We start from the raw sequence: 12588 nt of genomic DNA, 5'->3' as shown, positions 1-12588 counted from the left end.
CATTCTCATATTGTTCAAGAACAAAGTAGTGCTAGCTGGTGCTTCATGCAAGACTGGCCACAAGGTCTGTGTACCAAAAGGTGATGGGTTTGATTCCCGGTCAGGGTACATACCTAGGTTGCAGGTTCCATCTCCAGTCCAGGCCCATACAAGAGGCAACTAAGCAATGCCTCTCTCCTCCCCGCTCCCCACTCCCCCCACTTCCTCACACATAAATATCCCCTGGTGAGGATTAAAAGAAAAAGAGCCGGGCTGGAATGGCTCAGTGTTTGAGCATCCTATGAGCCAGGAGGTCACGGTTTGATTCCTGGACCAGGGTATATGCCCGGCTGTGGGCTCAATCCCCAGTAGGGGTGTGCAGGAAGTAGCCAATCAATAATGCTCTCTCATCATTGATGTTTCTATCTCTCCCTCTCTCTTCCTTTCTCTGAAATCAAGTTAAAAAAATGTTTAAAAAAAAAAGAACAAAGCAAGCGATCCCAGTGGTTAGGAGCAGGGTCCTGGGACCCAGACTGCTTGGGTTCAAGCCCCAGCTCTTTGCTTACCAGTTGTGGCAACCTATTTACCTCTTTGAGCCTCAGCTTTCCCATCTATAAAGTGGGATAATAGTTGTACCTACCTGATCACCTCATTGTGAGGATAAGATGTGATCATAGATGTAAAGCACTTCTGACCCAGGGTAAGTCCTTCACTAGCACTCACTTCACTGGGAAGTGGGGGAATTCTGGGGACTCAGTATTGTTCTCAGACCAGGTGATATAGAGCTAGATATCTACTTTATAAGAAACTGTACATTTTTCTGCAATTTTCTATATATTTCCAATTTAAAAGTTTTAAGACTTTAAAAGTTTGTATCTCACACTCTCCAATCTGATATTTATTCATTGCCTCCTTCCTTCATTTATGTTTACTCCTTTTCTTCTCTAATCATTTGGTCACTCGCTCATTTCATCTGTGTGTAAAACTCAATCCTATCCCATCCTGACAAAAGGCTGTAAGTCTGCTGACGGGTCACCACAGGGTAAAACAGGAGTTCTTTTTTTTTTTTTTTAATATATTTTTATTGATTTTTTACAGAGAGGAAGGGAGAGAGAGGGATAGAGAGTCAGAAACATCGATGAGAGAGAAACATCGATCAACTGCCTCCTGCACACCCCCTACTGGGAATGTGCCCGCAACCAAGGTACATGCCCTTGACCGGAATTGAACCTGGAACCTTTTAGTCTGCAGGCCAGCGCTCTATCCACTGAGCCATACAGGTTAGGGCAAAACAGGAGTTCTTATCACTTCGTGCCTTGGCCACTTCTCTGCCGGGGCCATGTGAGGGGCAAGGCGAGCCATGGGGAGGCCACAGGAGGGAAGTGGAAAGGTAGCAGCTGCCGGCTCCAGGATCCAGCTGCTGTGGCTGGTGTCCTCTGGCCAGGGCAGCCCAGCCAGGCAGTTATGCAAGAGTGGAAAGACTTCTGGGAGGAAGGGAAGGAAGTGCTGAGGGCCACGGACCCTGAGCTCAGGAGGAGGTCCGCTTGCCCTTCCCCTAGACATGCCCTCATAAACAATGCTGTGAGCATGACCTCTGTGCAGGATCTCAGGCAGCACCTGTGGAACAGGGCAGACCAGAGACTGACAAGAGTCCATCAGGGAGGGGCCATTTACTGAATAATTAAAGGGCAGCTGCTCAGCAGGGAGCCCAGTGCTCTGTGCCAGGGCCCTCCCTTCTGATGTGAAGTCACTCACTCCATTCTTTGTTTTCAACTTTTTATTGAAGTAAAACCGACCCAGAGAACAAAGCCACCCACAAAGCTTCCTTGCCTGGGGCTACGTTAATTTTCAGAAAGTGAGCACACGTGTGGAACTAGCATCCTTATCCAGAAAAGGCCCATCACCTGGAGCCTCCTGCTTCCCTCGTCAGTCCCAGCTCCCACCAGGTCAGGCTGCCTTCCAACACCCCAGACTGGCTTGGGCAGCTGGAGCTGGGTAGAAATGTTCTGCAGGTGTGCTTTGCATCTGCTTCTCTCCCACCACATCGTGTCGGAAGGTTCGCCCGTGTGTGGCAGTTCCGTTTCATTGCTGAGTAGCGTATCCTTCTGTGTGGGAAGACCCTTGATGCGTAAATGAAAAGGCCTGGCAAGACTTGTCACACCCAGGGCTGGTGACCTCCAGGTGGGAGGGAGCAGCAGTGACTGAAGGGGACGTCCCAACAAATTCTTCTGAGCCAGACGCCAACCCTCACCCCCAATAGCCCAGGGGGACCATGGCTCTGAGTGCTCTCGGTGCCCACTGCCTTTGTCATGTCTCAATTTTGCAATCTGCCCACCGGGGCCACAAACTGGCCTCTCTTCAGGTATGCTGCTCCCCCCTCACTTCTTCCTCCCAAATCCCCTTCTGGGCAGAGATGGTCCCATTTCACTCAGGAGGACACAGTCAGCTCTGAGGGCCCATTCTTTGACCAGGATTTGAACTCAAGTCAGAAAGTCTGTCCCAGCTGCCACTGGCCCTCAGCCGGGCTCACACAGGGATGTGCTCCTACCGCTGGCACACACTGCCCTGGGGGCGTTCATTCCTTCACGCAGGGAGTGATGCAGCCACTCTCCAGATGTTTAAAGGGGTCCACTGGGTGCCAAAGCAGGCCAAGTCCTTGTTCTCATGGGGCTCACACTCCGGCAAACATAAAATAGGTAATTTGCCAGTTGTGGGAAGTACTCGGAATAAAAACAGAAAAGCGGCCTGGGGAGGCATGAAGTTTTGCTATTTTATGTGTAGTTATCATGGAAGGCCTCTCAGAGGAGGTGCCATTGGAGCAGAAACCTAGAGAACACGAGGGAGGGAGTTACAGGTCTGTGGGAGATGGGCCAGGGGGCGCAAAGGCCCCGGGGTGGGGGCAGCCTGCTGTGTCGAGGGGGGCGCGGCAGAGGCCATGGGGGTGGCGGGCGGGGGAGGCATGGTGAGGGAATCCCCACCTTCGAGGCTTTGCGGGCCTCGGGGAGGACAAGGACGAGGACAAGCTTGTCCTCGCACATATGCGTGCGAGTGGCCATCTGCGTCCCCGCGGTGGGGGCCTGGGGAGACCCAGAAAATGAAAGAAGGAGGAAGCCCTTTCTGCGCCCTCCACGCCTCCTGCCCCAGCCCGGCCTGACAGGGGCCACTTCCTCTTTCCAGCCCATTTAAGGCCCAGCCCGGGGGCGCCCGGGCCAGTGCGGCCGCGCAGCTCGCCATGGGGGACACCTTCATCCGCCACATCGCCCTCCTGGGCTTCGAGAAGCGCTTCGTCCCCAGCCAGCACTACGTGAGTAGAGGGTGTGTGTGGGGGGGGGGGGGGAGCGGGGGGACGCCCGCGCGGGACACAGCGGTGCCCGCCCGCCCCTGGGCCACCCACCGCCAGAGACGGGGAGTCCCGGGCCGCGGGGTGGAAGGGCGAGATCGTGGGCAAATGGCTGCCTGTCTCTGCGCCTCAGTCTGCCCGTCGGGGTCTGCAGTGGACGTGGGACCCTTAAAAGGATGCGCGCCCTGGCACCCCGGCCCTGGCAGCCCACCTCACTCCGCGCCCCAGCCGAGTCTCCTCTGCACTCCCGTACCCTTCCCGGCAGCCTGCCCGCGCTCAGGTCCAGGGCGTGCGGCTCCACCTCCGGGCAGCCCTCCCTGACCATCCTGGCTTTTAGGGAGTGGTCCTCCCGGAGGGGGCGGGGGTCGGCGGGCTCTCTGTCCCCGCAGCCGCGTGGGGACCTGGGGGAGTGTCTGTCCAGACATAGCACCCCACGATAGGGTCCCCAAGCCCAGAGGAAGGCCAGGGAGGATCTTCATTCTCTTCTCTTCTCTCCCTCTCCCTTTTCCGCTCCCCCTCCCTCCCTGGTCCCTTCTGACTCTGAATAGAAATTTTCTGAAACACTTGAGGGCTAAGTTGGAGTAGTTGTTTCATAACCTCTAAACACTGTGGTGTGTATTTCTTAAAATCAGCGCCATTCTCTTACATAGCCACAGGGCCAATGTGTCAAAATGAGGAAATGAACATGGATAAACACTGTTATCCAACCCACAACCCTTATTCAGATGTCACTTGTCCTCTATGTAGTAAGACTATTTCATATTCCAGGATCCAATCCCAGATCACCGGTTCCATGTCAGTTGTCATGTCTCTTTAGCTTTCCTTCACCTGGGTCAGTCTCAGTCTTCCTTTGTCCTCTCAACTTGGCCATTTTGAAGAGATGGGACCCATTATTTTGCAGAATGTCCCTCGATTTGGGTTTGTCCAACACTTCACTAGATTCAGGTTATGCACAGATGAGGGGAATACCCCAGAAGGGATGCTGTGTTGTTCTCATCCATCCTACCAAGTGGCAGGAGACTGTGACTGGTTCCCATATTGGCGGAGAGCATTGGGCACCAAGTCCTGGACATGTCCTCCAAGTTTCTCTACTGTACTGTTACTTTCCCCACTTTGTTTTAAATAGACTAACCTGTGGGGAGAGATTGGAAGTTATGTGAATATCCTGTTCCTTATAGTAATTGATGGCTGAATCAAATTACTACAGTGTTTGCTACATGGTGATTTTTACACTCATTCCTTCTGAATTTATCACTTAACATTTTCTGTAAGGGCCTTCCCTTCTCCCTTTATTTGTTTACTTCTGCCAATATGGATCCATGGCCCTAACCGGTTTGGCTCAGTGGATAGAGCGTTGGCCTGTGGAATGAAGGGTCCCAGGTTCAATTCCAGTCAAGGGCATGTACCTTGATTGTGGGCACATCCCTAGTGGGAGGTGTGCAGGAGGCAGCTGATGGATGTTTCTCTCTCATCGATATTTCCAACTCTCCATCCCTCTCCCTTCCTCTCTGTAAAAAATCAATAAAATATATTTTTTTAAAAATATATGGATCCATGGATTCTGATTTTATTAATGGATTACAATCCATTACTATCATAATCTATTTTTATGCTCAGATTGAACCAGATTTGGTCAGTGGGAGCTCCTTCAAGCTGGCTTCTGTGCCTGCCATTCTTTGGGCACATTCTTACTTCTGGCACAAGATGGTCCAGGTTACTCTCCCAGCCCCAGCCCTGGACTCAGCCATGTTGCTAAGGACCCCTGATTCTTTTTAGTGGGGAGTGATCTTTGAACCCAAGATCTGGAAGCTAGGTGTGCTCATTGTCACTGAGGTGTCATTGCTCGGGTCCTTCTAGTAGACAGACTGGGGAAAATAGCCATTTCATTTCATTTCATTCTTGCCTCTCACCTTTTTGTATTTGTAGCTCCTTTCTCTCACTGTGAGAAGCCTGGCTCCCAACAACATCCATATATTTACTTCTTTGCTCAATTCAACAGTACACATACACTTGTTTCAGAATTACTATGCCCACACCACTATTACAATAAACCCACTAACCTATTAAGTCAACTGTAAGTTTTCTTTTTTAAAAAATATATTTTTAAAATTGATTTTACAGAGAGGAAGGGAGAGAGAAACATCAGTGATGAAAGAGAATCACTGACCTGCTGCCTCCTGCATGCCCCACACTGGGGATGGAGCCCACAACCTGGGCATGTACCCTCACCGGGAATCAAACTGTGACCTCCTGGTTCATAGGTTGACGCTCAACCGCTGAGCCATGCCTGCTGGGCAAGTTTTCTTTTTTTTAAATCCTCACCTGAGAATATTGTTTTCCATTGTTTTTTTTAGAGAGTGGAAGGGAGGGTTGGGAGAGAGAGAGACATCAATTGGTTGCCTCCTTTGCAAGCCCCTACTGGGGTTGGGGATCAAACCTGCAACCAAGGTACGTGTCCTTGAATGGGAATGGAACCCTCGATGCTTCCGTGCACGGGCCAATGTTCTAACCGCTGAGCCACCGGCCAGGGCAAATTTAAGTGTTTTTTTTGTTTGTTTGGTTTTGGTTTTTTTTGCAGTTCTTTAGTCCTTTTATTTTCAGCCTGAGAGGAGTGAAGGTATTATCGCTAAAAGTTACTTGGATTCTTTCTTTTCCATTTTTCTTTATTATAGTTGTTACCCATTTGATATATAGGTAAGTTTGTTTCTGTTTCCAACTTTGAAGTTTTTTAAAAAATCCTTGTTGATTTAACTCTTGGCATTTTAATTATGATGTGTCTCGGTTTGAGTCTTTTTTTTTTTTAAATAAATCTTTATTGTTCAGATTATTACAGGTGTTCCTCTTTTTTTCCCCCATAGCTCCCCTCCACCTGATTCCCCACCCCACCCCATGCCCTTACCCCCCGCCACTGTCTTCATCCATAGGTGTAAGCTTTTTGTCCAATCTCTTTCCGCACCCCTCACACCCAGGCCCCCCTGAGAATTGTCAGTCCACTCCCTTTCTATGTCCCTGATTCTATTATATTCACCAGTCCATTCTGTTCTTCAGATTTTTTATTCACTTGATTTTTAGATTCACTTGTTGGTAGGTATGTATTTGATGTCATTTTGTTGTTCATAATTTTTATCTTTACCTTTTTCTTCTTCTTCCTCTTCTTAAAGAACACCTTTCAGCACTTCATGTAATCCTGGTTTGGTGGTGATGAACTCCTTTAGCTTTTTCTTATCTGTGAAGCTCTTTATCTGACCTTCAACTCTGAATGATAGCTTTGCTGGGTAGAGTAATCTTGGTTGTAAGTTCTTGCTGTTCATCACTTTGAATATTTCTTGCCACTCCCTTCTGGCCTGCATAGTTTCTGCCGAGAAATCAGCTGACAGTCGTATGGGTGCTCCCTTATAGGTAACTAACTGTTTTTCTCTTGCTGCTTTCAAGATTCTCTCTTTGTCTTTTGCCCTTGGCATTTTAATTATGATGTGTCTTGGTGTGGTCCTCTTTGGATTCCTTTTGTATGGGGTTCTGTGTGCTTCCTGAACTTTTAAGTCTATTTCTTTCACCAGGTAGGGTAAGTTTTCTGTCATTATTTCTTCTAATAGGTTTTCAATATTTTGCTCTCTCTCTTCTTCTGGCACCCCAAAAATTTGGATGTTGGTACGCTTAAAGTTGTCCCAGAGGCTCCTTACACTATCTTCATATTCTTGGATTTTTTCTTTTTGTTTTTCTGGTTGGGTGTTTTTTGTTTCCTCATATTTCAGATCTTTGGTTTGATTCTTGGGGTACGTTGATCTACAGTTGAGTTTCTGTATATTCTTTATTTCAGACAGTGTATGCTTAATTTCTGACTGATCCTTTTCCATTTTTTTGGCATTCTCATTAAGATCCTTAAAGGTCTCACTAAGTTCCTCAGCGGTTTTTAGAAGATTCTTGAGTAACCTTATAAATGTGATTCTGAATTCTATGTCGTCCAGTAGTTTGCTTTCCTCCATTTCTCTCATTTGTGACATGTTTCTTTGTCTCCGCATTTTGCTGCTTCCTTGTGTTGATGGAGTGGCTTTGTGTGGTAGGTGACCTATAGGGGCCAGTAGCTCAGCCTCCCCAATCACCTGAGGTGGACGCCTTTGGTACACCCCTTTGTGGGCTGAGTGCAAAGTCTTGGTGCAGTTAAGCCTTGATTGCTGTTGGTACACTGGGAGGAATTGACCTCCAGGCCAATTGGCTGTGAGGACCCGCTGTGTCTATAATGGGAGAACTGCTGCGCTGGAGACACGCTTATGGTGCAGGACTTGTTTCAGTGGGGCTTTGGTGCTCACTGAGTCTGCCTCTTGAATGTGTCATTTATGGATGTGAGGAGTTGAAATCTGGTGTCTCACACTGACCACTAGGTACACTGGCTTCTGGATCTCCAATGGGGTGCAGGTCAGCTACTGTCTGAGGCCACCCAGCAGGCACTACAGCAAGAACTACAGTTTTCTCCTCTTTGCTTGGGGTTTGGAGGTTTTGGAGCTGTCTGACCTGGGCTGCAAGTTTGCTAGGTTAAGCTGTGATAGGGCAGGTCATTCATATGCTAAAGCTGCTGCTTGGAGCTTGGGTGGGTTTGTAGGTTGTGCAGGGCGGGGTCTCAGGGCGTGACTAGGCTAGGGTGTGGCAAACAGCAATGGCTGCCAGAAGCCAGCTCTGCATCTCCGATCGTGTCCCTGCGTCCCCGGCCCCAGCACAGTAAACAATATTCCTGCCCGCAGCCCTGCAAGCAAGCCTCCCTCACTTTCTGACCTCATGGCAGACAGTCCGGCAGACAGTCCAACTTCTCCCCATAGGAGTTTGGGTCCCCCTTGTCTCCCCAGAAACTGGAGTTATGAGTAATCAGGAGCTTATCTCCCTTCGGGTTGAAAACAGCTGCGCTCCCGATTCTCGCGCCTCCGTACCTCAGCTTTTCCGCACTTGTGCACCCCTCAATGCTGTTTGCTCTTTCCTTCTAGTTGTAGAACTTCCACTCAGCCAGCTTTCCCATGGTTCTGGGTGATAGACGTTTTGTCTTTTAGTTGTAGTTTTGAAATTGTTGTGCGAGGCAGCAGTTTAGGTGTTTACCTAAGCCGCCATCTTGGATCCTCTCTGGTTTGAGTCTCTTGGGGTTCATCTTCTTTGGGACCCTCTGGGCTTCCTGGGCTTGGATGTCTGTTTCCTTCACCCGCTTGGGCAAGTTTTCAGCCATTAGTTCTTCAAATAGGATTTCTGTCCTGTCTCTTTCTCTTCTCCTTCTGGGACGCCTATGATTCAGATGTTAGTATGCTTGATGTTGTTCCAGAGGTCCCTTAAACTATCCTGATTTTTTAAAATTTATTTATTCTTTTTGCTGTTCTGAATTGGTGATTTCCACTTCCTTGTCTTATTGCATGTTGACTCATTCTTCTGCCTCAACTAATCTGCTTGATTCCTTCTAATGTATTCTTCATTTCACTTATTGTATTCTTCATTTCAGGCTGGTTCTTTTTTGTGGTTTCTATCTTTGTTAAATTTCTCACTGAGTTCATCTATTCTTCTCCTGAGTTCATTGAGCATCCTTATAACCAGTGTTTTGAATTCTTTAGAATGTTTTGTCTCTGTTTCATTTAGTTCCTTTTCTGGGGTTTTGTCTTGGTTTTTCATTTGAAACATATTTCTCATTTTGGCTGTCTCTCTGTGTTCGTTTATATGAATTAGGTGAAACAGCAACCTCTCCTGGTCTTGAATGAGTGACCTGGTGTAGGAACTTCCCTTTTGTAGAGTGTTGAGCCAGGTGCACTTGGCAAGCCAGCTGGTGCTGGAACCTGGAGCTGGAGCATTTGTGGGCCTTAAGGGAGTCCTGGGGGCAAGTTCACTGGGGCCTGGAGCTGTGGCTGGAATGGATATGGACCAAGGGAAGTCACTGGGGCAGGCTGCAGCAGGACTGCCTTGGCCAGCTTAGGCTTCCTTTAGGCCCTGGGGAGAAGCTGAACCAGGGTCTGGAGCTGAACAGGAGCAACTGTGAGCCTCAGGGGCTGTAGCTGAAGTGGACATAGTCTACAGCAGTAGTCGCCAGCTGGTGGTCTGCGGACCACTGGTGGTCTGTGAGGTCTGAAAGGTTGGCGACTGCTGGTCCACAGCAAGTTCAGGAGACAAGCCACATGTGGGCAGAAGTAGTAGCTGTGGCAGGTGTGAAGCTGAGGAAAGTCTGGAGGCAAGCAGTGCAGGGCTGCCTGATGGGCCAGCCAGACCTGTTGCTGGAGCTGGGCCAGCCGCAGCGAGTCCTGGGGACAAGCAGCAGAGCTGCCGTGGGCTTGGGGTGCACTGGGACAGCCCTGGCCTACAGCTAGAGTGTCCGGATGAAGAAGTGGGGGCACAGCCCTGGCCAATATTGCTAAGTGGTTAGAGCGTTGGCCCACGCACTGCAGGGTTGTGGGTTCAATTCCAGGTCAAGGGCACGTACCTGGGTTGCAGGTTTGATCCCCATCCCTAGTCAGGGCATGTGTGGGAGGCAACTAATCTCATGTCAATGTTTCTCTCCCTCTCTTCTTCCTTCTCGCCCTTCCACTCTCTCTAAAAATCAGTGAGGAAAATATCCTCAGGTGAGGATTAACAAAACAAAAAAAAAGAAGTGGGGACACAAATGGTGTTCTGTTGCCCTCAACCCCAGAGAGAGTTTCTGCAGTTCCTCTCCCACTTGGCAAATGCTCTAGGGTTTGTAAATAGATTTCCTTCTGGTATGGCCTAGGTATCCTTTAAACCAGCAGTCGCCAACCGGTGGTCCACAGAGCACTGGTGGTCCATGAGGTCCAAAAGGTTGGCAACTGCTGCTTTAAACTACTGTGATTTTTTAAAAATATTTTTTATTGATTTTTTACAGAGAGGAAAGGAGAGGGATAGAGTTAGAAACATCGATCAGCTGCCTCCTGCACACCCCCTACTGGGGATGTGCCCGCAACCAAGGTACATGCCCTTGACCGGAATCCAACTTGGGACCCTTCAGTCCACAGGCCGACGCTCTATCCACTGAGCCAAACCAGTTAGGACTTAAACTACTGGAGTTTTTTTGTTTTTTTTTTAAATATATTTTATTGATTTTTTACAGAGAGGAAGGGAGAGGGGTAGAGAGTTAGAAACACTGACGAGAGAGAAACATCGATCAGCTGCCTCCTGCACACCCCCCACTGGGGATGTGCCCGCAACCAAGGTACATGCCCTTGACTGGAATCGAACCTGGGACCTTTCAGTCCGCAGGCCGACGCTCTATCCACTGAGCCAAACCGGTTAGGGCTTGAACTACGGTTTTTAAGCTGTACCTCAGGGTAGGCAACTGCAGGCCAGTGTGCTGGGTGGAGTGCCCACCTGCCTGTATCCTGTGCTCCGCCCTGTTTCTGTGTGGCCTCTCTCCTCTCTCTCTCTCTCTCTCTCTCTCTCTCTCTCGTTTGTTGTGCAGAAGCTCTTCAGTCAGCCCTCAATTCTTCTTCAGGGGGAACTGCCCTGTCTGTTGGTGTAAATGTGATGTGTTCCTGGGAGCAGGCGAGTTCAGAGTTGTCCTAGACCAGCCGTGGGCAAACTACGGCCCGCGGGCCGGATCCGGCTGTTCTATCCGGTTCTCTTGCTCTCCCCTCCGCTCCTTTACTTTGAATTTATATTAGTTCACACAAACACTCCATCCATGCTTTTGTTCCGGCCCTCCGGTCCAGTTTAAGAACCCATTGTGGCCCTCGAGTCAAAAAGTTTGCCCACCCCTGTTAGACTGTTATCTTGGAGCTGAAGCCCCTCCTTGTTGGTTTAGTTTTATTTTTAAATATGTAAAATATTCACATGAGATCAGACATCAAATCTTTATAAAAATAGGACCAAAGACCCATTCTGGTTCATCTTTTCTGTATTTCTCTTTACAAAAATAAGTGCAACTATATGAAATTTTCTTATTATTTCTTCCTTACTACACACAGATAACAAACAAAGTGACATTTTTTCATTTTCCTATAATATCCTGGAGTTACCTCCAAATTAATCCATTGAGTCAGTTGGGTATTTTTTTTTTTTACATCTTTAAATATTCCATTGTACGGCCGAAACCGGTTTGGCTCAGTGGATAGAGCGTCGGCCTGCAGACTGAAGGGTCCCAGGTTCGATTCCGGTCAAGGGCATGTACCTTGGTTGTGGGCACATCCCCAGTAGGGGGTGTGCAGGAGGCAGCTGATCGATGTTTCTCTCTCATCGATGTTTCTCGCTCTCTATCCCTCTCCCTTCCTCTCTGTAAAATATCAATAAAATATATTTAAAAATAAATAAATAAATAAATAAATAAATAAATAAATAAATAAATATTCCATTGTATGACTATACCATTGTTTCTTCAAACAACCATTTAGATTGTTTTCACTAATTTGCAATTACCTAGTCACTCTGCATTTATGTTATTATGAGAAAAGCCAAACACCTCTTTATGTGTTGCATAGACTGTATATACACGTGTGTGACATGAATTGTCTGTTCATACCTTTTGCTCATTTTTCTCAGATTTTTTTGGTCTATTTTTCTTCAAATTTAAAAAGAAGTTCTTTATATATTGGAAATATTAACCCTTTATCTGCGATGTGTATTTTTTTTTTACAGTTAATTGATTTAATTTTTTCAATTACAGTTGACATTCAATATTATATTAGTTCAGGTGTACAGCATAGTAGTTAGACATTTCTATTGCTTATGGAGTGACCCCCTGATAAGTCTAGTACCCCCTGACACCATACATACTTATTACAATATTACTGACTGTACTCCCTATGCTGTACTTTATTTACATCCCCGCAGCTATTTAGTAACTGCCAAACTACTGTCATCTTAAAGAGAGGAGCGGTGAGGAGAAACGTGAGAGACTGGACAATTTACCTGAAAGCTGTTTCAGTTATTGCATCAGACGAAAATTCCTGAATTGGGTTAATGTAGAGGGCTGCCTGGGAAGGCACATGGGCATTTCTTTAAATTGTTGTCAGCTGAGCCCGAGGCGACTGGCAGAGCCACGTCTCGGTTACGCCCTCCCCAAGAAGATGGGGAGCGTTATCAGTACTGACTTTTTACCTTTGTCCAGGTGCCAGGGAGTGGGCTTTGATATGTAAATCCAGGCAAGCACCAGGAATACTAGGGCCTACTCAAGAATGCAAATAAGCTCCTTTGATCCTAAGTTTTGGTGATACTTCCTGGTATTTGGGGGTATAAAATAAATGTGCTGTGTGGGCTCCGGGGTCGCTGCCTCTCCATCAGAGAGGATGGCGTCCCACCTGGCT

The 12588-nt window shown here is 47.9% G+C and overlaps 1 protein-coding gene across 2 annotated transcripts in view; it reads left to right on the top strand.

Moving 5' to 3' along the window:
* Positions 1–2804: 2804 nt before the first annotated feature.
* Positions 2805–12588, top strand: part of NCF1 (neutrophil cytosolic factor 1) — a 28568-nt gene continuing 18784 nt past the window's right edge. The window contains exons 1-2 of one of the 2 annotated variants that reach the window (XM_080681041.1): positions 2805–2833; positions 3157–3283. In XM_080681041.1, the coding sequence (XP_080537167.1) occupies positions 3212–3283 (72 nt within the window). In that variant the 5' untranslated portion in view covers positions 2805–2833; positions 3157–3211. Of the gene's footprint in view, positions 2834–3088; positions 3284–12588 lie in introns of those variants that run through there. The other variant, XM_080681042.1, reaches the window with a different exon arrangement.

Source organism: Plecotus auritus (genome assembly GCF_963455305.1).
Source record: "Plecotus auritus genome assembly, chromosome: 7".
Lineage (NCBI taxonomy): Eukaryota > Metazoa > Chordata > Mammalia > Chiroptera > Vespertilionidae > Plecotus > Plecotus auritus.
The sequence above is the reverse complement of the archived record's forward strand: the minus strand, read 5'-3'. Positions and strand labels throughout refer to the sequence as shown.